Below are 25,393 nucleotides of genomic sequence, written 5' to 3' on the forward strand. Positions count from 1 at the left end.
TGCTGTTGGTCTCAGCCCAGCGGTCCAGCCTGTTCAGATCCCTTTGCAGAGCCTCCCTGCCCTCCAGCAGATCAACACGTCCACCCAGCTTAGTGTCGTCCGCAAACTTGCTAAGGGTGCACTCGATGCCTTCATCCATGTCATTGATAAAGACATTGAACAGGGCTGGACCCAGCACTGAGCCCTGGGGAACCCCACTTGTCACTGGCCTCCAGCTGGAATTAACTCCATTTACTAGAATTCTTTGGGCCCAGACGTCCAACCAGTTTCCCACCCAGAACAGGTGTGCCTTTTTCAGAAGGGCATCCAATTCAGAGCTGAATTGTAAAATGGAAACATCGCTGCCTTTGCTTCGAAGACTTTGTCCTTTTCCATACTTTACCAGTGAATAAGTGTTTCTCACAAGTAGGAAATACCTCGCGGTGAGGCGCTGCCCCGGGCCTACCCCCGCAGAGGCGCTCAGGGCCCGCGCATGCCCGGGCTGTGTATATGTCGGCGCATGCCCGGGGGGTTCGGCGCATGCGCGCGGGCGGCGGCGGCCGCGGGGTCTGCGGGGCGGGAGGGGCCATGCTCGGCGCGGCGGGCGCCCGGCTGGGCATCGCGGCTCCGCGCCCCGAGCCGCTGCGCGACGGCCAGAGGAGGTACGGCGGGACGGGGGGCGGGGGCCTGGGACCGCCCGGGGCTGGGGCGGCGCCTCCCGGGCCTCCCCCGGCGGAGGGGACGCCGCAGGTCCCCGGGCTCTGGCAGCGGGCGCCGCGTCTCCGCTCCTCCCCCTTGTAGCCTGTAGAAGGGGAGGCTGAGGGGAGACCTTATTGCTCTTTACAGCAGCCTGAAAGGAGGTTGTAGAGAGGAGGGTGCTGGCCTCTTCTCCCAGGTGACAGGGGACAGGACAAGAGGGAATGGCCTCAAGCTCCGCCAGGGGAGGTTCAGGCTGGACATTAGGAAAAAATTTTTCCCGGAAGGGGTCATTGGGCACTGGAACAGGCTGCCCAGGGAGGTGGTTGAGTCACCTTCCCTGGAGGTTTTTAAAAGACAGGTAGACAAGGTGCTGAGGGACGTGGTTTAGTTGTTGATAGGAATGGTTGGACTCGATGATCCGGTGAGTCTTTTCCAACTTGGTGGTTCTGTGGAGCTGGCGGCGCCTCGTTCAGCCGTGGGCACGTTGGTAACGTGCCGGTTTGGCAGCGGGGGATTCCGAACCCCGCTTGGAGCGGCTGAGGGGCGGGCGGGGACAGGGGCCGCTTCTGGCTCCGTTTGTGTCGGAAAGTGAGTCTGTTCGTGCGGGATTAAAGGCGCAAATTGGCGGCTCCTGGCTAGATCACAGACACCCGCATGCTCGCTGCTGCAGGGCGATTGAGAAAGTTTCATGGTAAAGTGCTCTCACGTTCTCTAGGTTTGTCCCGCAGCTCTTCAGGGTCTGCTCCTATGCGTGTGACAGCAGGGAAGACAAAACGTGCTAAGCTGACTTCAGTTTTTCCTCTGTGCTGGTGAATGTTATCGCTCTGGGTCGTTGTTCCCGAGCAGCTGCTTCGCCTTATCTATCTCCAAACTTTCCTTGTGCACCTCTGAATGTAGTTGAGATAATTTTTTAAAACCCATTCAGGTGGTGTAGTAAGGACAGGACCTTGCTTCTCTGATTCTTCTTCTTTTTTTTTTTTTTTTTTGATACTGTATAAGTGAAATTCTGTTCTGCCCACTTTGCCTGTGGTTTCTTTGACTCCTCTGCAGCACATAGAGTATCATTTTGTTGGTCTCTGCAGGCTGACCTGACCGATGCTCCCACCGAGCACAGGGCCTGTATCTCCTCGCTGAGGCCTGAAGCGAATTTGTGTGTGGAAATTGCAGGCATAGATCATGATTCTTCATCTGTGAACTTCCATTTCCAGTAAAGCTTATTCCTTCGTTATTGCACAGTAAGAAGCCTGCCCAGCACCAGGGAGGGGCAGAGCAGGGAACAGCTCTTGAGTAATTTCAGTAGTACATGCTGGAGTCTTTATGTGCTCTTGAAACAGGGGAGATGAATTAACAGATTTTTATAGAAAGTTATGGCAGTGTAGGTTAGCTTGCCTGCCTTAGTGTCTTTAATTAGGGGGTGATAATATGATGTGTACTTGGGATATAGTACGTGCACGATGATTTTCATAGCTTCAGAAATTCTGGGCAAAGTGCAGCATTTCGTCGGAAGGAAGCAGCAGTGCCAGCTTGTTAAAAAACACGCGTTGGTGGGCTGGGTTGTGAGCGTATCTGCGTGAGTTGGAAACAGTTTGAGACAGTATCTCCTGGGCAGGCCGCTTCTCTCAGCGTTCTGCTGCTTAACTATCAACAGCTCCAAGTGGAACAGAGATTGTGGCATAGGTAAAAAGGATTCTGCTGGATGGAGCTATGATTTTGTACTTAATATGCCTCAGGGAGCATTTTCATAGAGGAAAAAAACACTGATTTTATTATGACTGTAAAATTCTACAGCTGTAAAAATGTGAAATGCACTTTTTTCCCTCTAGCATATAGTATGTGCCTGTATTGGCTGAATATAGGACCTCAGAGCAGTTTGACATCTTCCTGAGTTTATGCAAGCTATTAGACATTCTGTGCTAAGCCAGTGACTTCCATGCTTTGTCAGGTCTGTTTAGCAAGCTTGCTTCAGGAATGGATTTGTTTTTTTAATTTAAAAATCAATATGTCCAATGCCAACAAGAATTTAATTGAGAAAGAAATTAATCATAGTAATTAAATAGTGAAAGTGCTGGGTGTAGCTGGAACGTAAGCAGCAGCATCCAGGCCAATTTTAACAGTTTTCTTGCAGGAATAGTGAACATCCATTTGTCTAGCGTGTGATTCTTGAAGAGGTATTTCTTAGATTTTGATTGCCTAATTATTGCATTGTAATTATAGCCAGTCGGTTTGAGCAGCGTGGCTTATGCCTTCTAATCACAACAATTTATTCTCAAATTAGAGGGAATATATGAAGGAGGAAGTGGAGGAGTGCGCTGAAGATGAGGCGACTGAATCGGAAGAAGACCTTGAATTTGATGAAAGAATTGGATGCCTTTCCAAAGGTTCCTGAAAGCTATGTGGAGACTACAGCGAGTGGAGGCACAGGTAGGCTTTATTGAGGTGCTGGCTGTTAGCTCAGTCTAGCGTGCTCTGGGAATAGAAACTTCAGTAGGAGGAAAACGAGCATCTGTGTTAATTTGAAACTTACCAAAAGTGATTTCTTTTGTGGACTGACAGAGCACATCTCCTTCAGGTAAAGACATAGTATCTCATCTGAATAGATGCATTTATTGGTTATTTCAGGGGAGACTTTTGTGTGAAGCTGGTAAGACTCAAACTTTCACTGTAAAACCTTCTAACCAATTAAAACTGGAAGTGTGCTGCTAGTAAAACTCTGTCATTTGTTGTCTCACTAAACCTTGCCCTCTTTGTCAGGTTTCTGGGTGAGACTGTGTCAGCATTAGCTGAAATGCAGATTGTATGCTGTGCTTTCATGAAAGAGGAAAAACATTTTCCAGAGTTGTGTAAGAGCTGGCTAAGTTAAGCATTAGGATGAAGAGCAGCTTTCTAAACCTTTTTGGCTTGAAGGTGTAGCTGATTTTAAGTTTAAGGAAAGCCCTTTGAAGAACTAAACATGCTACTCCAGGGCACGTGCTTGAACTGTCCTTATTAATCACTTCAGCGTCTCTCAAAAAGCTGTAGCTGTAAGAAGGACCTTTCTATATGTATCTGAACAGAAAATGCTGCCTGTAAGTTGGGTTACAGATAGCCTGGTCTGGAAATGGTGACTTTGTCTATGGGACTATTGGAATAGTTTGCACTTGTATAGGAAACTGCTAGCAGTTAGTTTGAAATGGAAGAGAAAAATCTCTCTCGTGTGTGGTTGTCTGAAGGTCAGTTGAATAAAATGTACAAGAAGCATTGGCAATCTGCAGATAAGCCTTTGAAGTCATTACACCACTTGTGTAGAGGTAAGTATCACAAGGATCTGTTGCTAAGTTTCCTGAATGGTCATGTTAATTATTAAAGGATTATTGCATATAAAGAGAGCTGATTAAATAACTCTTTGTTAGTGTTAGTCCCAGTTCCTGAGAAAGCAAGTGAGTTATTTTTATGTTGTAATTCTTAGAAAGACAATAAATGCTTAAAAATTCCTTTTTTGTAGTATAGCACCATCTGTCATGAGAACTTCACTTTGGTGAAGGATGCCTTAAGAATTTCTCAACACCAGAAGTTGCTTTAGCATTCTGTGGTTTATCCCAGTAACCTTATAAATGACAATACAGGATTATCTCATTATATGCTATTATGAAATTTTAATGTAGTATTCCAGTTTTATTCAGAATTAAGGTTCCAAACTTACTTTCTGGTGTCATAAGGATGCAAAACATACCAAGGAGATACCGTTCTCAGACTTCCAGTGCCTTAAAACCCATTGCAAAAGAAGTACCAGTCTCTCAAATGGACTGAGGCTCAGCTCTGGGGCTGGGAGAGCCTTCAGAAAAGAGGATCTCTCTTTGAAGGTTCTACAAGACTAAATTTGTGTTCAGACCCACAAATACCTTTGCTCAGAATTACCCAGAAAGCAGCTGTGGCTCTGATTGTTTCCTAGTGTCTGGGGAGACTGTATGGCTACAGCTTTGCTGTTGCGTAGCTGGGCTGACTCTGGCCTACTAGGCTCCAAAAGGAGATTGATAGGCAGAAAATAGTTAACTGATGAGTGCATTTGCCTTCACAGTATGCATTGAGGTGAAGGTTTTCGTGTATATGTTTGTTATGTAGTTTCATCTGAAAGCTAGAACTTGAAAACTTGTTGATAATGCAACAGTCAATGCTGTAGCCATTGGTTTCTCTTCAGATCCTGTAGGACAATGCCTGTATGTCCCTACTGCCGCCTCTGGGGCTGTGGACCGCTGCGTAGTGAATTGAATACTGCCAACTATGGGCTGGTTTTGCTCAAGATGCCCTTCACACACTCCTTGGAAGTGCTCTACAGAGTGCAGATGGAAAACATATACTGTCAATAAGCTGCACAAATCATTCATGTGATCCCTAACCAAAGGGTTTTTTCAACTTAAGGAAAGCCCCGATTTAATGAAAGGGGCACAGCAGGTGCCTCTGTTACTGTTTCTGACTGTGTGCAGCAGGATGTTTTTTCTTTTATTGTGCAACTTTGCAAGTGTGATGAATAGGCTGCTTTGGGGGCACATATGCCATTTGAATGCACCAATTAGTTTTCTTCCTAAAAATAATTTCAGATCAGTTCTTTGCCTACTTTGCTGCTGGTAGAATGGATAACCACGTGTTTCTTATCACCAGAGGGAATGTTGTTTGAAATATTGTGGGTAGGAGTCCTGACTGTACATCTGTACACAAGTAATATATTCAGGGCACCTTTTCCTAACTGGACAGTGCATGTTATGGGTATTATTTCTCTTGTCTACTAGCTTCTTATCTCTAAAACTAGATACAAAAACACTTGTTATAAAAATTCAGGTTGTAGACAACTGGAAGTTTGAAGGGATTTCAAGGTACGCCTTCTCCTTTCATGCTTGAGTTTAGGTTTGAGTTTGCCTAGACTGTCCCTGACAGTGATTTGTGGGCTTTTTGTTTTATATGCGGAGGAGGTTCTAACCTGTTTTTAAGTCTTCTATATAGGGATTTCACAGCTTCTCTATCATTCTAGTATTTGACTGTACATAATGTGAAAAGTTCCTTCTTGATGTAAAGGCAAGACTTGTTCTTATCTTCTCCTATATAAAGGCAAATACTACAGATATGAAAACATTTCTAAGAGCAGCTTATGGATTTAGAAATCAAAGATGCCAGTGTTGTACTGTAATGCTCAGGTTCTATAATGTTAGAATTTTGTTCTGCTTATATTTCTGAATAATATTTCTCACAATCTAATTTTTTTTTTTCCTTTTGACCACTCAGTTTCTCTGATAGCATTTACAACGATAGCTTTCCTTACTATAATGGAGTTCACGGTGTATCAGGACACATGGATGAAATATGAATATGAAGTAGACAAGGATTTTACTAGGTAATTTTTATTCATTATAACTTGTTTTAAAATTTAAGTTGTCTGCAGATTTAAAATGTTTGTGTGATTGAAATTAAATATGAAATACTGAAAGGGCTTGATTTTATTCTGTTGGTTGACTTGTTTTTTTTCTTTTCTGGAATCTGTGAAGAAGAGAAGTTGAAATTTCTATAATGAAGCAGTCAACAGGTGTAGGTTTGTTGATGGAATCCTGGAGGAATTATTTACTAACAATTTGGAGGATGTTGTAATGTGTAACTCCACATCAGCTATGTAAACTGCCAGATTTGCAGATACTTATTCTAGTGGAAAGGGTTCCTGTCTGTGGCCGGAGGGGTTGGAACTGGATGGTCTTTAAGGTCACTTCCAACTCATGCCATTTTATGATTGTTTTGTGCTGCTGGAGGTGAGTGTTAAGCACTCAGAACTTTCTGTTATCTAGAGATTGCTGCTGATATTGTCTCTGGTTATGGCTGAAGATATTGGCTTCATGTGCTTGTCTGGACTATGCTCACCTTACTTCCTTAGGTAGTCAGGCACCCATGAGTCCATGTGAAGCTAATGGAGATTTTGTGCACCGAACACCTCTAAATAACAGGCGTCTGAAACTGGAATAACTTTAAAAGCTGTTTGACTAGTTGCTGTGGTAACAAGCTAAAATTACATCAATTAATTGGATGTCTTGTACATCAGAAATACCAAAGGTTTCTGTAATGAAAAAATAAAAAATATGAGAAACTTAAGGGAGATTAATTGAAAAGTGAATTTAGAATAAATCCGTTCAGGCATATGGGATTTTCACATTTAGGTCTTTGCTGAAGTACGTTATTTCCTCAGTAAAGCTATCGCATGGGAGGAGTAATCTGCTGTTTAAGAGAGTATTATGGGCCTGTGGAGACGTCCTGCCGCAGATTTTCCAATTTGGTTTTGGGCTGGTCGCTCAGTGTGTGATTGGTTATCACTTTAACTGCTTTTCTTCTGATCCTGTCTTATCCCCAGCTGAGCCAACGTTGAATCCCTTGTTTCTGTGATCTGTTTGTGGTCAGCCAAGTTCTCAGAAAGAATTCCCTGGAGGTGGTAGGACCATATGGCAATAGTGAAGGAATTTGTTCATTATAGTTTAAATGACTTTTGTGAAACTAGCATGAAAAATAATAGGAGATGCCCAGAATATCTGGGAATGCCACATAATGAGACTTCTGGTGTGATGGAGTTTTTTTGGGTGTTGTTTTGGTTTTTTTCCCCCCTGATGAGGAGATGTGTTTTACCACCCCTCATTACATAAACATTCAGGATAAGGATCTTAACATACAAGACATTTTGCTATTATAATATAGGAATGTTTTTGACAAAGGGGTTTTTTTCAGAAGCAGTGCTAGCTAAACCAATGGTCTTTATGACATGGTAGCATTTTCTGGGAACTGGTTTTAGCAGCTTCTCAGCCTGATCCTGATATCACTGTCCTGAGAAATTCTGATTAGGATTGGAAATAGAATGGACTGTCTTAAGGACAAAACAAGAGGAAGGTGCTCAAATACAGTACTCGGTTTTAGATTTGTAACTCCTACATTGTCCTTATGCACTGCATTCTGTGAAATTTGTTGCACTGTTGTACTTGTGTGGAAAAAAGAAACGTGCAGTGTTGAGAACTATATATTCTTCATGAGTCTGACAAATTCTTGGGCCAGTAATATTTAAAAAAAAATCTGTTAGGAATTCCATAGTAAAATACAACAGGGAGATCTGATGCATTTCTCTCTTAAGGTATGAGTGGTCATCAGTGCTTTAATAACTAAAAGTCTGGTTTTATTTATCTGAATTTTAAACAGCTTAAGTTTATCTTTACTGGTGTAAATTTTGTTATTTGTGTTCCTGCAGGTAATCTGAGAATCTAGTAATATATCTTTTGATACTTGTACTCAATGTTGCTTATTAGCTTTTTGCCTTTTTTTTTTTCTTTCCAGTAAATTAAGAATCAATATTGATATTACAGTTGCCATGAGGTGTCAATGTAAGTATTCTATTATTGAAAGTTTGGAAACACTTTAAGAGCTCTTCAGAGTATGCATTTGCTTGCAATATAGTTGCATATTGTTCAAAGTACTCTAACAGTGATATTTCTTCTGATCTTAGTGGTATGGAGTAATCTTGATGGCATATGACTCACTGAAAAAATCTGTAGGAGATGCAAAGAAAAGTATTTATGCCATCTCATTCACATCTTGTAGAACTTTGGTTTGTCTCTCAGCTAAGAAAAGGATCTGTTGTTCCAGTCTCTCTTTAGCTGGAATATTAAAAAAGCTCAGTGTGAGACACAACTCAGCAGCAGGAATTCATCACAACTTTTGTTTGTTTATGAACTTAGTTAACCTGGTCTCCTGTTTAACAATCCTGGACCCATCAGGTAATTTCATCTTCCTGATGAATACCTGGATGTGGTTTTGGTTGTCCTGGACTGAGGAGGGGCAATATTACTTCTACCAGGAATGCAAGCAAGTCTTCAAGACTCACTTTTGTGGCTAGGTTAAACCTTGCATTAATTGGATCCATCAGTACTGTCCAGTTTGTGAACTAATACTTGTGAGACAAACGCGAGTCTTCCATTCTTACTCTAAAAATTTATTTTAATATTTTTTGAATGTTTTCCAATTAGCATAAAAATATTTGAAAATTCTGATCATTTTTTTTTTATTTGAGAACTAAACAAAACTTTATCCTCCGATTTGCCTGGTCTTGGTTCGGATTCAGTGCTTATGAAACAGGAAGAAGTTCTTTTGCATAACAGATATGAGAAAGCTTGTGTATGTGGTTCATACAACATGTCTGTAGGTGTTAGATCTGCAACATTTTCTCAGTGATCTGAAGAGTTTGTTTCTGGTCACTGTGCATCAGTTCCTGTTGAAGGTTGGATAGACTGAAGGAACAGTAATTTGTACTAAAAGTTTACCACTGAGCTGTGAAACTTCATTTCAACTTGAACTTTTTCTCTGTCTGTTTATGATCATCTGCATGGCTTAATATTTTCATCCCTGTTTCAAATAGATGTGGGGGCTGATGTTCTGGATTTAGCAGAAACAATGGTCGCCTCTGCAGATGGGCTGATATATGAACCAGTAAGTTGATTCTTACCTTTTTATTTAAGAGAGAAGTGCTCTTTACTTGGTGCAAAGCACTGCTGGGGCTGGTTTGCTTGCTTGTGTGTTTTTATTTTCCACAGCCGGGGCTACATGGAACCTCCCCAAGTATTGACTGATCCTTGAGTGAGGTCTGCAGCGTCTGCCCCAGGAATCTGCTAGGGAAAAAGGCCAGCACTGGGATTTCTGCACGTCCACTCTCTGCAAATAAATGTAGATTTGAATACAGCAATCTTCCACAGCGGTGCTTCTTAACAAGCTAGTGATTTCTGCAATTAGTTATTTTTCCACGTGCAAATTCTAGACATAAATACAAGCAGTATTTGATGGAAAACTATCAGAGCTCTTATGAAAAGAGAATTGATGTAAATGCTTTTTAATTGGAAGCATAGTATGATTCTAAAAGGGAGTCACCATGATAGTCTTTTAATCTGGAGTGGCATCGAAAATCATAAATTTGGTTATTATTCCTTTAATTTCTGTGTTATGAATTGAAGGCTCTTGAACTGCCTAAGCCTGTGCTCTTAAAGTGGTTTTGCTTGCATAATACAATGAATTTTGAAGTAATTATGCTGTATGGATGTAATTTATCACTTACTGAAAGCCCAGTAGAGAATGTAACTTCTGTAATTGTTACATTATCTGAAAACTGAACCATATTCCAAATTATAACAATTTTTTCCTACTCATGTGTGAGCAGGAGGATACGGCTGAATGAAAGGATGTTCTTGGGAAGGAGCTTATTTTTGTTTATTCTGCTTGGAGCATTTCCTCTCTCAGTCTTTAATAGTAAGGAAAGTTGTTCCCTGTGTGTACATCCCCATGAGCCAGTGGAGCACAACAAATCTCCCTTGATCCAGGAGGAGGTTGTTAGAGACTTACTTGGCCAATTAGACACTCAACAAGTCTATGGAGCCAGATGGGATCTATGTGAGGGTATTGAGGGAGTTGGCAGACGTGCCCTTTTCTATCATCTTCCAGTAGTCCTGGCTGAGTGGGGAAGTTCCACTTGACTGGAGGCTGGCATTGATTGCTGTCGAATTTACTGTCTTGAGTACCTCAGTGTTAACAATATATAGGTTTGAATTTGGATGTTACTGGTGATTTTCTTGTGCTGATTGAAGTATAGCAGGTCTGGTAGCTTGTTTTAAAGAAGCACTCAATGTGGGATTACCTTAGAGAAAAACAATCTACACCTGGACCCTTGCCTTTCAAAGGTTGCTCATCTGCTTGTTTCATTGCTGCTTGCATTAAAACCGTGCATGTCAGTTATATCACTTAAAATCAGATTGCCACTCACTGCTTCTAGTCCACATTAGTCAAGGCTGGAAGGGCAGAGACTGCTGACTCCACTTAGGTGAGCTTTAGGAAAAGATATGAAAGCTATAAATGCAAACAATGGAGTAATTCTGGGAGGAAGGGAGAGAATTGTCATACTTGAACATTGTATTATTTAAAGTGCAAACTCCTTTCATAAACTCCAGCATGTGTGAAGTTGATTATAACTCCTCACTCCCTCCCACACCCCAGTTCTCTTCTGGATTTCATGGATGGGACTTCAATGCTTCCTGCATGTTTTGTTAGATGTGTTGTTTTTATTTCAGGTAGTATTCGATCTCAGCCCACAACAAAAAGAATGGCAAAGGTAAACACCGAGATGCATGCCTGTGGTTTGTATTATTTGTACTGCAAGTGACTTAGAGGAACAGCAGTCACGTAACAGAACTATGTCTGGGATCTAGAGTGCAAACCTGTGAAAAGATATTAATTTACTTCGCTTTTCTCGTGACTTGAGATCTCTGTTATGGAAAAAAAATGGCTTTGGACTTATTTGTGAAATTGGGTAATGGAGTTGCAAACTGACATGTATGGACTCACTCAGTTTACATTTCCAAATGAGTGCTCGGTAGCACAAGTCTTAATTAGATGTTCAGGTGCATAACACAGAGAGCTTGATATCTAAATGCCAAAGCTGAAAACTGTAGTAACAACTTGGCACAGTCTTGTGAAAGCAAATGAGTTTTAGTCATTCATATAACTGAACTGACATGCTGTTTATAATTTAAACTGGAGTAGCTTTGTTATGTTTGTGGTCACTTTACAGATAGTCTTGTAATAGAACATGAAGCTTGTTTGGGAGTCTTGCCAGTTCTGGTATTTTGGTAGCACACTGCTGTGAACACCAGAGCTTTAAGCTCTGTATAAAATACCGTTCTCAAAGTTTTACTTTAATACTGATGTGAACCTTGTTAACTATTCAATTGATAACCTGCAAGTGAAGCTGATAATTAATTGTGAAGTAATTTTTTGGTTTACAGTTGCATGATTTCACACTTATCTGTGTAATCTTTAGGATGCTGCAGGTAATTCAGAGTAGGCTGCAGGAAGAACACTCTCTTCAAGACGTGATATTCAAAAGTGCTTTTAAAAGTGGTTCAACAGCACAGCCGCCACGGTAAGAAAAAATGAGATTTTGTGCAGTCGTTCCCCCAGCCCCCATTTAATTAGACTTCACATTTATTGAGGTTTGGGTTTCTTTTCCCCACAGAAGATTGGGTTGTAAGAAAATAAAGCCTTAGTGCTTTTTATTGCATTGTAAAATAGTATACTCAATACTTCCTTTGGACAACTGTTGTTTTATGAAAACCTTTGGGGTTTTCAACCTGGAGAAGGTTCCCAGGTTTGTGTGTGTGTTTATAGGTATATACGTATGCATACTACGAACACATACATAAATCTACACAGACCTTTTTGTAGTCCATTTTATCTGATGCTTTCTCCTTAATATGAATTAGTAACGCCAAAACAATACTAAACAAGAGCCATTTTTAAAATGAAATTCTTGTTCTGTCCAGCAACTTTTAAAAAAGTTTTGCTATTAGCTGTGCTTAATAAGTCATGGTTGTAAAAGAATCAACCTTTAAATAAAAATGTGTCTTGTTAGTAAATGCCCTGGTCTAAGACAGCACTGTTAAAATGATGTGGAGAAACCTTGCTGTTTACACTTTATTCTAACTACTGAAAAAAAGTGCTGAGAGGCTAATGCATAGAAGGCTGCATCTGCTTGAATCTAGATGCTATGTGATTTCCTCCTCGCACACCCAGGGGGAAATGCTTTCTACATGGAAGCTGTAATTCCTTTTCTCTTAAAAACAAATTAAAAAAAACCCCAAACCAACACCCTCCACCCCAAGCAATACATAAGCAAAACCTTAATATAAACAAAACAAACACCAAAATGCTGTATAATCTCCACGTTTGAGGAGCACATACATCCTTTCTTCCTAAGGCAAGGCTGAAGAGGGCTCAAACTCTTAGTTGATGTTCTCAGATTCATTAAGCCCTTCTGTGCCCCTGTGACGCTTGCAAGTGCAGTATTTGAGATGGTATTTATGCTTGAGATGTGTTTATATGTTCTGAATTTTGGACTTCCCAACAAGTGTGGGAAGAGGAAGGTTTCATAAAAAAAATGTTGCAAGATGTTCTTGCTACATTGTTGTTAATGTGACTAAGGTATTTTGTTCTGATTGTTGGGAAGGTTCCAATGCTACAACAAACCATTTAGCTAGAAGTAACTGAGAAAAAGAACACTCCAGGGCAACAAGATACTTACGTTCTTAAGTTTTCTCTTCACATACTCAGATATCATGTTAGCTTTATAGGCCAGATCTTTGAATGCAAGTACAAACAAAAGCTTATTGGTTTCATCAGATTGACCTTTATTAGGTTTCTTCCCTTCCACTATTTCTGCTATAATTCCATAAGAATATGATGAGGAGCTGTACACAATAATGCCATATCTTTGTGGTTGGGAAAAGAAATCTAACTGTACTGCTATTATTTCTTTTAGTGAATATTCTCAAGTACTCTTAATGTTGTTGTTTAAACAGGGAAGATAATTCATTAAAGTCTCCAGATGCATGCAGAATTCATGGTCATCTCTATGTCAATAAAGTGGCAGGGAACTTTCACATAACTGTGGGCAAGTATGTTCTGTTCGATTCCTGAAAATAAAAAAAAAAAGAATGAACTTCTACATTATATGTAGTGCATGCATGTGTATGTATATGCTTTTACATTTTTGAGTTAATGACTGTTTTTTTATTAACCTTTCCATACACTGATGTGGTGTTATTTTCCATGTGGTATCTTTTCTTGCATAGTTGAAAGAAAGAATTCTTTGGAAGTTACTAAAGCAATGCAGTACAGTGCTGCATGCAGTGTAGTGATTATGAATTCCATGTCTTAGAATGAAATCTCTGGGAAATAGGCCCTCTCTTAAGTGTGAGTGAACTGCTTGTGCTTGCTTCTATTCTTTGGGCCTTTCCAAACTTCTCATTTTCTGTTAGTACACAGTTGCTAGAGGATTTTCACTAGACTATAGGTGACTCTAGGCTTGCTTTATTAACAACTCAGAGTTGGGCCATCACCTCAGTGAGTGGCAAAGGCCCACACAAAATCATCAGATACTTACATACATTAGACAATAGGTATTCCTTCTTTGAAAAGTTCTTGGTGTTTTGCCATGGGCTCTCAGTTCTCTGTTTTTCATTATTCTTCTTTAAAGTCCACCCTGGTAATTCATCTCTGCTATCTCATTTTGGTTCTCCCTCAGAAATGATGCTTCATGTTTCTCCACCGATCATAAAAATCACTTATCTTCTTTCTTGAGACACTTCTATTTATTCATTAAAACTTTAAAGAAAACCTCAAGCAGTTCAACTAAACCATACCTGTATTTAATCTATACCTGTCATCAAAGTAATTTAGGCTTTTAATTATTAGTTATCATTATCAATCCAATACCTGTTCTAGGTGTGACATTTCTTGTGCAACCTGTTGATTTAGCTGTACGGGGCTTTAAAACAGCCATAGAATAGGCTGTGCATAATTTAAGAGTATTCAAGGCTATGCATAACTTGAGCAGTATTTTTATAACTGCATTAGGGATTACTTTCCCAACACTGGTTCTGATTATACTCTTAACACAATACTGTATTTATCACAATCCACTAACAATAATATCCAAGTTTTACATCGTTATATTCATTATATATCTTTATTTTCTTTAACAACAGTTCAGTAACATAGATGGACTGTAGGTGTGTGCCATTCTCAGTGCTGAAATAATGCAGTTATAGAACCATAGTTAGGCAGCTAAATGCCAGTTCATCTTGATTTGAGGTGAGGCTTTCTGATATGCTTTGGCAATGGTATTAGCTTATATAGACTGTGTACAAGCTTGTCTTCACTTTTCTCTGTGCTCTCCAGCTCTGCTGTCCTCACTTGTCTTCCTGCCACCCCTGTCACCAGAGATCATAGTGTGCAGTCTGTACTCTCTAATTTATCCACATGTGATTCCAGTTGCTGTTTGTGTGGGTATTCTCCAAATGTCACTGCGTTCTGATCTTGTGCCAGTTCTCTGATTTGCTTCTGGATGTCCAACTTCTTAAGCCCTTTTCTGGGATCATTTCAGCCTTTCGTCTGTACTGCCATCACTTCTCTCTTCCCATCTCTAAATTCTGCAACCCTGAATGACCTTTTGCTTCCCTTTGTGTCCTTTTGCTCATCATTAGATTTGAACTTCTGCTAAGTTGCTCCTTCTATCCTTGTAGGGTTTGGTTTTATGGCTTTGTACCTTCTTGTCTGGTTATTTGTTGTAGTCCTATCTTGACTAATTTCGTTGTCTTTCTCCACCTTCTTTTTGTCCAAAACTTACGTGCATTGGGTAATATTTTGACTTGAGATAAATAGGGAAAGCTTCCTGTGTTATTGGCTGGACAGGCAGGGATGAAGTGTGGCTGAGAGGCTGTTTTACTTTCTAGGCAGAGTTGTACTTTTCTCTCCGCTTTTTGCACTGTTACCAGCTTCTGCATTGTACTTTCTTTGCAGGTCTACAAACAAGTGTCCAGGCCTGAAGTTAACTTGCTTAGTCAGGCAGCAAATACAGAGCATAGTTAACTTGCTTAGTCATAGAACAAGTAAGCTAATGTTTTCATTAATCACTTAAGCAGTTCTGCACCTTTTTGTGTGATAGGGCTTTTCTGGTAGCCTAGTGACTTGGTTTGCCATTTCTCAAAAGGCAAGACATTAATTTTGTGTAAGAGGGTTTTCATGAGTCTGGTGTTCCTGTACCTTGTCATTCAGGCTGTCTGTAGATACCAACAATCTTTATATGTTTGTAAGTTTGTAAAATGCTTATATATTATTTACATATTTAAACATGTCTCTTTTAAAACGTATCTATTTAAACATATGTATATTATATAATTAAACATATTTATGCACATTTTTTATATATATATATGTGAAGTAGTTATTGAAATAGAGGGGGAGAGGTAATTTTTCTACGTAGTCCTTTTTAGGAAAAGTGTATTTTGTGTGAATTCATTAAACAAGTTTTTCATAACACACATCTTGCTTTCTTTAGGGCAATACCACATCCTCGAGGCCATGCACACTTGGCAGCCCTTGTAAGCCATGAGTGTAAGTTCTTTGTATCATCTCCATACGATTGAATTTCATTCATGCTGCTGTCTCTGTATTCACGTGTTAACATAGGTTGCTGTTGTAAAGATGTCTTAGCTGGGCAACTGCATTAGAGAAGAAAGTAAAGAATATTCTTTGCAGTGTTGCAACTCAGTTGTGGCTTACTTATATGTTTAATGCTATTAGTATTATCTTTAGGTTGCTTGTACAGTATTGATAATAAGCAGTCTCGGATGTACTTTGTTACAGTTCAGATACCATATGAAATTTCTGTCCAAACTGCTTGTTTCCTGCAGTCTGTTTTTTATAGGGTTAAAAATTTCTGAGCTTTGTCCTTAGAAAATACATTTTTAGGTTATGAGTCTGGATAATAAATATGTTTTGCTGTCACGCTTAACGTGAGGCAAGGGTGACTTACTGTTAAGAATGAAATTGGTGTTGGTTAAACCTCCGATTGTCCTCCCATGGATTCACATCAACAGAAGTGTATAATATAACAGAGCTTAAATACCTTTGCAATATCAGGCAATGCTGTAGCCTTATGCTTCTTCTGTACATTTCATTTATGATGTTTTATTCTTTTTAATACCATTGTGTACAAGAACCTGAGCTGTAGAATAACTTCAGTGTTTGGCCAGTTAGAAATTGCCTGTCACGAAATTTCAGTTCTCTTCAGTTCCAGGGTTGATTCACATGGAGTTATAATTTGGTCTAGAAGTTCTTCTCTAGAGAAGTTGAATTTTTTGTTAAATATTTTGAATCTGAGTTTTGTTTGAAACGTGTACATAGATGTATTGATACAGTTGCAGGCACAAATCCAATGAAATGCACACCAGTGTCTGAAATATTCTAATTACTGTGTTTTCTAATGTGAGAAATGGCTACATCTCTTCCTCTGAGAAGAGTACAGAATCTCATAGTTTAAAAATGTTTTTCATTCCTCTGTATTGTCTTTCAGCGTATAACTTCTCTCATAGAATAGATCATTTGTCATTTGGAGAGCTTATTCCAGGAATTATTAATCCTTTGGATGGAACGGAAAAAATAGCATCAGATCGTAAGTGTTGTGTTGTTTTCTATATTTTTCCAATAATTAGATTTCTAATGTTATCATGTTTGAATGTTGTGATTTACAAATAGCATGTCCTGCTGAATTTGGTAGTGAGCAATGCATTGGTGAGTTATCTATAATACATGGCATCTTAAATGGGCAGTTTCTTTTTAATATCAGAATTGCTGTTCTTTTCTGCTTTGTAGAAGTTGATTTGCAGTTTCTTCCACATTTATGTTGTGTCTACACATATGTCTGAACAAATTGCATAGAGTTCTGCAGCAGTATGTGCTACAGTGGAGACTCATAGATCTGAATGTTGATATAACAGGGGAAAAAGAAGTCGGGTTTGGTTTAAATAAACTAGCACTGAGAGTCTTGGATTCTGTTCCTGTTTGTCACTGCAATGGGATATTTTGTGAGGCTTTTAGAGGAACAGTTTGCGTATTGCTTTGTTTCCTCACAGATAAATAAAGGAGTATAGTAACCTACTTGACAGAGCTACCGAGGACAAATCCTCTGACTTGCATTCCCCATGAGATCAATCCCCAGAACCTTCTGAAGCTGCAGTTTTCTCAAAGTCAGTCTGTCTTTTGGCAGTCTCAGCCAGAATGACTTAGAGTGGTTGAAATAAATTGTCTCTGTCTATCAGTGTTTATTTAGTGAATTGCACGAAGACAGAGCAATCATAAATGCATAAGCGTGCCCCTTGCTTTAGAAGAATTCTCTAGAAATCTGTCTAATCAAGAGAAAAAAGATAACCAGTTTAGAAGGGCTTCCAGCATTGTGTGGACAATTCAGTGGCTAAAAATATATTTAATATAATTTTATTAAATATATTTTTATATGTGTGTCTGTGTGAAATTTGTTCAGTTCTAGTGCCCTGGAAAACACTATCTGTGACTTTCATTTTGTTTTAAGTTTGTAGTGGCCTGACCTTAATGAATCTCTTCATAGCATGGATAAAATGTGTATTTGTGTTGAGTACACATGTGGCATAAGCCTTGCCCATGGGGAGTAACTTTGTTCATGCAGATGGTGCTGCAGTAGTCTTGGCAGTGCTGGGACTCCTTGAAGAATATTCCTAGTGTAAATGGCTTAGCTGATTCACAATTTCAAATAATATTTGTTTGATTTATTTGTGAATGTCTCAGATGGTCTTTGACTCTGTACTTAATTCAACGATGAGATTTGTTTTCTTCTAGACAACCAGATGTTCCAATATTTTATCACAGTTGTGCCAACCAAACTCCATACGTATAAAATTTCAGCAGAAACTCATCAATTTTCAGTGACAGAAAGGGTAAGTAGAAGCACGAGAACCATGCAGAGAAATATCTTAACAGTGATTGTTCTTAACAAAAGCTCAAATGTGAAAATGGAGACTTAGTTGTGCTGTGGTTTTGAAAACTCCTCTAGTGTAAAGAGAGTCTTCGTAGAATATTCTGGTGCACTAGATTTATCTGTATATAAGGTAAAACTGATGGTTATGGTCTTGGTGACACATGCTAACGTCTTGCGTTAGTGTTTTGCATCTGTAGATCTGGAGTTTGATATTAGAATTAATGATAGCTGTTTAGTAATTTCCATTTCACTGGATGCTGATGGTAGTTGTGGTGAAATTTTAGGTCTGTAATCTTGTGTGTAGCTTTACAAATATTTAATGCACCTTTTGCTTTTTATTCTGTGTGGGAAGCAAACCAAAAAATGCAGCTCGCTTGAATGTTCTGAACTTGATTGTGGAGTGTTAGAAATGGAAACAAAGATGCTTTGCATGAAAAATTAATCACACAGAAAGCATCTCTGTCTCTCAGCTGTCTTGTTTAGCCTTTGTTGAACTACCAACTTTAATTATTCTCCAGACTAGAGAGGTTCTAAATCTATAAAGAAAGTAGTTATTGCAGCATAGTACATGGGCAGATCATAAGGTGCTAATTTTAGACTGCTGTAAATAAGAAAAAGGCCTTATGCATACCAGTTCCGTGTCTCATTTCCAGACCCTGAACTCTGTTTTGATCTTTTATTCAAAAGCCAAAGAAGAAAATGTTTTGTGAAAAGTTTAATAAAAAATGACAGATAAGGTGAGAGGCAAATCTTAAGAGGATAGTATCAGAGCCTGATTCTGGACATTGATATGCAGCAAAGTTACCAGGACAGTAAATTGTTATTTAATGGTGTTTGACATTTAGAAAGTACTGACCAAAGTAATCTTGATGTTCCCTGGCCTTCTGTTGATTGCTGACTCAGATTATGTGGCTCTATGTCATCACAATCTTAATAAGATTGTTTTCCTCATGACTAGTAAGAAGTGACTAACTTGTGTTTCTCTCTGTTCTTTCAGGAAAGAGTAATTAACCATGCAGCTGGCAGTCATGGGGTATCAGGAATATTCATGAAATATGATATCAGTTCACTTATGGTGACGGTGACAGAAGAACACATGCCGTTTTGGCAGTTCTTAGTGAGGCTCTGTGGCATTATTGGGGGAATTTTTTCAACTACAGGTAACTCTCAGTGCTTTCCCTCTTAAGTTCTACCAGAATTTTTTTTTTTGTCATGGTGATTGTTATGGATAAATTACGGGTAGTCCTGGCCTTCTAGCAGGATTATAACACAAATTTGTGTGTATTGAGTTCTGTAATGACAGCTACTAATTTTTGGTGTCCCCGTATGCGGTTTTTGCTGTTCTGAGGACCCTTTGTTTCCTTTTTGATAACAATGGCATGGTTTATTTACCTGGGAAAGGGCAACAACAGAGAGAGCTAGAGATACACACACAGAGACTTCTGATATCCTGTGTATTTCCTGTAGTTGGGGTTCAGTGCTAAATGAGTGCCAAAAGTTGGGATAGAATTTAATGTGAAGTAATTGGCAGGATTTTCCTTGTGTATGTTGTCAGGGTACTACACGATTTGCTCCTTCAGAGAAATAAACTGAATTAAAAAGACAAAATTAATTTATTACTTAAGACATGATAGCGTATCTTGATTACAAGGTATTTATTTTCTTGGCTTTCACTTAAAGAGAGCATAGTAAAGAGACCTTGAACTAAGAGCTCTCTTTCAGATATTTGAGAGATACCTGTAGATGTTTCTGTCCCACAGAATGTATTTTCACCATGAAAGCTAGGCAGAGGGAATTATATTTGCTTGGATAGCTTTGATTTTGCTTTTATTGATGCATTTCAGAGTGTTAGAATTCCTCTTGGCCTTGATGTTTCCTTCTTTGTGTTTATTTCTAGAGTGCTTTACGTACCTGTTGAAGCATCGTGTAGGGTTTTGTTCTAATACTTTTGTATATACTACAGTTTAACTCCTTGTGACAATTTAAATCTTGTTTGACATTGCAGGAATTTTACATGGGCTTGGAAGATTTGTAGCAGAAATTATTTTTTGCCGTTTCAGACGGGGCTCTAACAAATCCACATCGGTAAGAAGAATTTTCTCTTAAGTATTAAATATGTGGTACAGCTACCTGAGAATGGGTGATAAGGACAGCAGAATTTGAGATGCTTGCAAGAAACTCTCCCCATGACACGCATATGAGCAGAGATCATAGAATCATAGAATCATAGAATGACCTGAGTTGAAAGGGATCCACAAGGATAATAGAGTCCAACTCCTGTCCCTGCACAGGACAACCCCGTCATTCACACCATGTGTCTGAGGGCATTGTTCAAATGCTTCTTAAATACTGTTAGGCTTGGCACTGTGACTGCTTCCCTGAGGAGCCTGTTCCAGTGCTCCACCACATTCTGGGTGAAGAACCTTTTCCTAATATCCAACCTAAACCTCCCCTGGCACATCTTCCTGCCATTCCCATGGGTCCTGTCATTGGTGACCAGAGAGAAGAGATCAGCGCCTGCTCCTCCTTCCCTTGTGAGGAAGCAGTAAACTGCAATGAGGTCCCCCTTGAGTCTCCTCTAGGCTGAACAGAGCAAGTGACTTTAACTGTTCCTCATACGACTTCTTATCTAAGCCCTTCACCAACTTTGTGGTCCTCCTCTGGACAGCAACTTTTAAGAATAGTTGGAAAACCTAACACCTAAGGAATCCAGGTGTTTTCCCAGTAGCTGAATTAATGAAACAGAGTCTCTTAAAGAGATTTCTCTGCTACATTACCTCTGTCACCTTTACTGTATTCTTTTTATTTTCATATTGCTAGAAAAAATTACGTGTTTTCCCAGGCCTTGTCAGTCTCACTCACGTATTCTTCTGCTTGGCCTGTGACCAAAGAAGAGGCACTGTGTGCTGCACGGGTTTGGTGTTGCTACTGATTAGCCCTGTGAGAGAGCTGAGCAGTCTTTGCCTTTCCCTTCACTGGACATCAGTAGGACTGCTCCTGTAGCAACTATTGGATTTTATTTTACTCTTCTTTTTCCCATTTAAGCCTGTAGGAACCCTTTAAGGCTTCTGCCTTTCTCTCAAATTTGAAGTTTGCTACCTGGCAAGGTTATGTGAGCAGGGGGAGAGGAGGAAAGGCAAGCATATTTGCATAGTTTTTGTTTGGGAGACCAGGCAAAAGGCACACAAGAAATTTAGAGGTGTGTGTTTTGGGGGAGGAAGGGGAGATTCTGTTTCTGGACAAGCCATTTATATCAGTTTGGTTTTATTTGACTAGGTCCCACTTCCTGATGACCACACAAGCAACCACTTACCTCTAATTACAGACAACAGTACGCATTAGCTTCCTGAGAACTTTCTTCTTTCCTGCCTGATACAGAAGACATTTTTTATAATAAAGAAAACATTGTGCAGTATGCTGAGACAGTGCTGATGGGCAGCAAAAAAATGAAGCCTTTACAAAAAAAACCCAACAAACCTACAGAGCAATTGGTGTAATTTTTTGTCTTTCTAAGTGCACATGGAATCATAGCAGGTTGTGAGACCAGCGAGTTGGACTGTCTTCTGGAGATTAAAGGAACGTTGCTGCAAGTACAGTATTCATGGTTGAGCTGAACGTCTTTGTGATGACTGCCGTTGACTGCTGAAGCATCTTAGTGATCTTGGTTCTGTGCCTGGGAAAGCTGGCAGACTGCAAGGAGAAAGGAGTACCAGTGGGATGTGTGGAAGCGCCGGGCAGCAGGCAAAGGGGGTGGTTCTGGCACTGGGGTTTCTCGTAGGTGCACTAACTGGGGTTCGGGTTTTCTTGTCCTTCTGTAATGGTGGGGCTGGGGGCTATGATGCTGTTCTTGCAGGTGGGGAGCAATCCTAGAAAACCCTGAAGAGGGAGATTAGAGAGGGAGTAAGGTAGAGCCCAAGCTCATAGCTGCTGCCTTTCTGTAATCCCACCATTTCTTAGTGGAAGAAATGTAGTAGAGAGCAGGTGAATTCCTCTGTTTCCTCATGGCTGCTTTGCCAACAGTGAGAATCACTTCTGGTGTTGATGTGGTAGTGTCCAAGGACTCTCAGAATGAGCTCCAGTGTGCATGTGGTTTTTTTTACTTGGAATAAGAAGTCTTTTAAATAAGGCATTTGACTATAGTTCTGATAAAAGGCAAGGCTCCCTAGCAGAATATGAGGACATATTCTTTGTATGCTGCTTTCTTGGTAAAGAAATATCTTTGGTGGAACCTCTGTTGTACCCCTGCTGCTAGTACATAAGCCATCATATGTAAATCCTGGAGATGGGGAGGGGAAAGAGCAAAAATCTGCCTTGGTTTGGTTCAGCTAAATACTGTGGAAATGTGGCATTTAGAGCAGTTGGGAGGTCTGCTGGCCCAGGCAGGGAATGGTGGAGTTGGTAGTAGGTGACTTCAGGGAACCTGAATCATTTTGCTGCAGACACATGATGAGAAAGGATCTGCAGAATTAATCCTTATTGTTCATGAAGGTTTTTGTAAAATAAATGGAGAGCAATATTGGTTTTTATATTGTAAATATGCTACTGAGAATGAATGTTATTAATGCAGATGGTGCTTTGAGAAATTAAACATCCTCTTACTGCTGAACCACTGGTGTACACCTGTGGTTGGAAAGTTACTCCACCAGGGTAAAAAACATGATTTAATAACATATTAGGAGATGATGCTGACCCTGGCCTTACTCACCGTGGAATGAATAGTCTAATCAAGAGGGCTAATTATGGAAAAATAAAAATCTCTGTGGCGTTGTCAGATTTTGCTGACCTCTGTTAATGTACTCACCAGGACATGTGGATTTCAGTGATGAGCACAGTGCAAATAATGCAGCTGATGCGCTACGCAAAGTGAAGACTTCCTGAACTGAGATATTATATGAAATAGCAAATAGAAAATAGAGAAATGAGGAAAGGCCTTTGTTCAGCTCAACAGTTGAGAAGGACAGGAGTTCAAGGAAGCCTCGTCCATGGGGTTGGCAGCCAGGTTTGGGGGTTTCTTTTATGTTTTTTTTTTTAACACTGATTAAAACTGCAGCAACTGGAGAGACTCTTGTCCTCAAAGGGCAAGAAAATTAAAAGCTGTAAATTTTCTTGTCCTCAAAGGGCAAGAAAATTAAAAGCTGTAAATTTTTGGTTCCCATTTCTCTTTGGCATTTCCCTCTGAGGTTTCTTCTTTGCTTGGACTGGTTCTGCTTTGGATTTTGTCCTAAAACTTGTCTTCTTACCTGCCTGGAATGAATTGTGCTGGTGGGAGATGCTGATCCTGGTTGACTTTCTGTACCAGAACTTAAATGTTATTTTCTATTCTCACATAAAAGAGCCAAGCAGCTTGGTATGTCTTAAATCCTTGTGTGGCGTGGTTGTGGTGTTTGATCTAGAGCAAAACTTGTGTGGTGGCTGGTTGCTAATGGAAGATAATTTGGTATCGACTTCCAGATGTGAGATGCTGCATTGTGGGGCCATCTGGGATCAGCTGAATCTGTGTTGCTGTGCTGTTTCCTTTCCACAGAGGGTTTGGGTTTTACAGCTTGTACCACCACTACTCATCATTAGCTTAACTAGCATGTGAAAGGGTGTTGCAGAGAAAATAGTCCTTTATTGCAGTGACTTTTTTTGGTCATGTTTGTTTATGTTATGGACAAAACACAAGTATAATATGAAAAAATTAAAGGAATGGGTGCCCCAGGGGAATTAGAAACCTTGAAAGGAGGACAGTAGATGAAAAATATTTTCTGCATCAGGAAACATGGTCAAAATGATGTATTTTTGTCTTTGACTCCTACATGGTGTTGGGGAGAATATAGAAATTTTTAACCTTTGCGAGGTGTGTTCATAGTGTGCCATGTGCAGACTACTCTGGCTCCCCTGTTTCCCTCAGCGATCTTTCTGGGCAAGAAGCCTTCCCCACTTCCAGCTGGCGTGGTTTGGATGTTGTGCTGCTGCTGCTGTGCTCTCACAGGGCGTAGGCTGTGTTAGCAGGAGTGCTCGCGCCTTCACTGCCTCGGAGACACAGCGTGCTGTGCGAGGGGTGGCTCGCCCTTGGACTCTACTACCGTGCCACAGAAATCCATTCCTGGCCCCAGGAGGTGGGGAGGGGATGGAAGCGGATATTTCTCAAGTTACTCTGTTTCTAGGGCCTACCTGAATTTTTTAACCAGACAGAGTCCCTTCGGCCCTGCTGCCTGCAAGCCAAAATCTCCCAGTGTTGACAAGAAGTCAGTGTGAAAACTCTGAGTTAAGGTGATGCACTTCACTATGGCGCTCTGGATGTATTTTACAAAGTATTTCTATGTAGAGAGGAAACAGTGAAGGTTTAGCCAGCCCCGGCACCTGCAGGAGATCAATAAGGGCATTCGGCTGCTTTGCGGTACAGCAGAAGGTGGGACGGGATGTTGCAGTGTGCAGGGGAGGCCGTGCAGGGCAGCAGCCTCTTCTGTGAAGGAGGCAGCAAAAAATAAGAGCAGAGTGAAAACTGAGTATGTGATCAAAACCCAGAGCTGTGAGAGAATTCTTGGAGAAGGGAAATTGATCGCTTCACATAAGGAGTAAATTCATGTAATGTGTCGTAATGCTGTCTCATAGCTAAGTGCTGTGCTGGGTCTTTGAGTCGTGTGAAATGTGTGGTGGCACCGTAGGTGAGTGGCTTGATGGGGGAGGCCCTGCAAGTCAGGCTGTGACAGATCGTACGGCATGGCAGGGCTAATGTCCTCGTGCCACCTGTAATCCATCTTCCTCACCCCCTTCTCTGGTGAGTGTATGAGTGCCTGTTGCAGGATAGAAGAGAGTGAAGTGGGTTTATGAATGGAAATCTCCCTAATTTGGGCTTTTTATTCTTCCTTCTTGATTTTTCCAGCAAATGTTTTGAGGCTCTAGCTGGGGAGGAAGCGAGGGGGGTGAGGAAGAAATGTGCATATCTGCTCTAAGAGAGGGACTGGATTAATCGACATAGCAGACTCTTTGAAAAGCAAACTCTAGCTGCTCTTCACTCCCCTGAAATTCTCATCTTAGAAACAGGTTAACAATTTGAAAGGAAGTCCAGCTTTTCCTATCTCAAAAGCACCACAGGGGGACCTACACTGTGGGTGCAGTGTCCAGCCTTTCTCTGTGGCTGCTGGCTCTGTCCTGGATGCCTGTTTGTGTCCATAGGGTCATCCAGGGGGTTGTACTGGTGGAGCTTGTCCTGTGTGGAGCTGGACAAGGACTCTCCCTCCTCTGCCTTGCCCTGCCTGACGTTCTCTTGTGGTTCTCAGGGACTGTTTTGACAAACTGAGCCCTAGACAGTTGGTGTAGTTGCTTAGGAACAGTCAGAGGCAGATATGT

The 25,393-nt window shown here is 40.5% G+C and overlaps 1 protein-coding gene across 1 annotated transcript; it reads left to right on the plus strand.

Moving 5' to 3' along the window:
* The first annotated feature begins 549 nt into the window (after positions 1 to 549).
* Positions 550 to 23,417, plus strand: ERGIC2 (ERGIC and golgi 2). Its single transcript, XM_069883222.1, has 14 exons — positions 550 to 641; positions 2,954 to 3,099; positions 5,932 to 6,040; positions 8,005 to 8,051; positions 9,083 to 9,153; positions 10,779 to 10,819; positions 11,528 to 11,629; positions 13,065 to 13,160; positions 15,605 to 15,660; positions 16,622 to 16,720; positions 17,920 to 18,017; positions 19,056 to 19,218; positions 20,064 to 20,143; positions 21,335 to 23,417. The coding sequence occupies exons 2-14, from the start codon at positions 2,994 to 2,996 to the stop codon at positions 21,398 to 21,400; spliced, it is 1,134 nt and encodes a 377-aa protein (XP_069739323.1). The 5' UTR covers positions 550 to 641; positions 2,954 to 2,993; the 3' UTR covers positions 21,401 to 23,417.
* The last annotated feature ends 1,976 nt before the right edge of the window (positions 23,418 to 25,393 follow it).

The sequence above is a fragment of the Phaenicophaeus curvirostris genome, chromosome 1, assembly GCF_032191515.1.
Source record: "Phaenicophaeus curvirostris isolate KB17595 chromosome 1, BPBGC_Pcur_1.0, whole genome shotgun sequence".
NCBI lineage: Eukaryota > Metazoa > Chordata > Aves > Cuculiformes > Cuculidae > Phaenicophaeus > Phaenicophaeus curvirostris.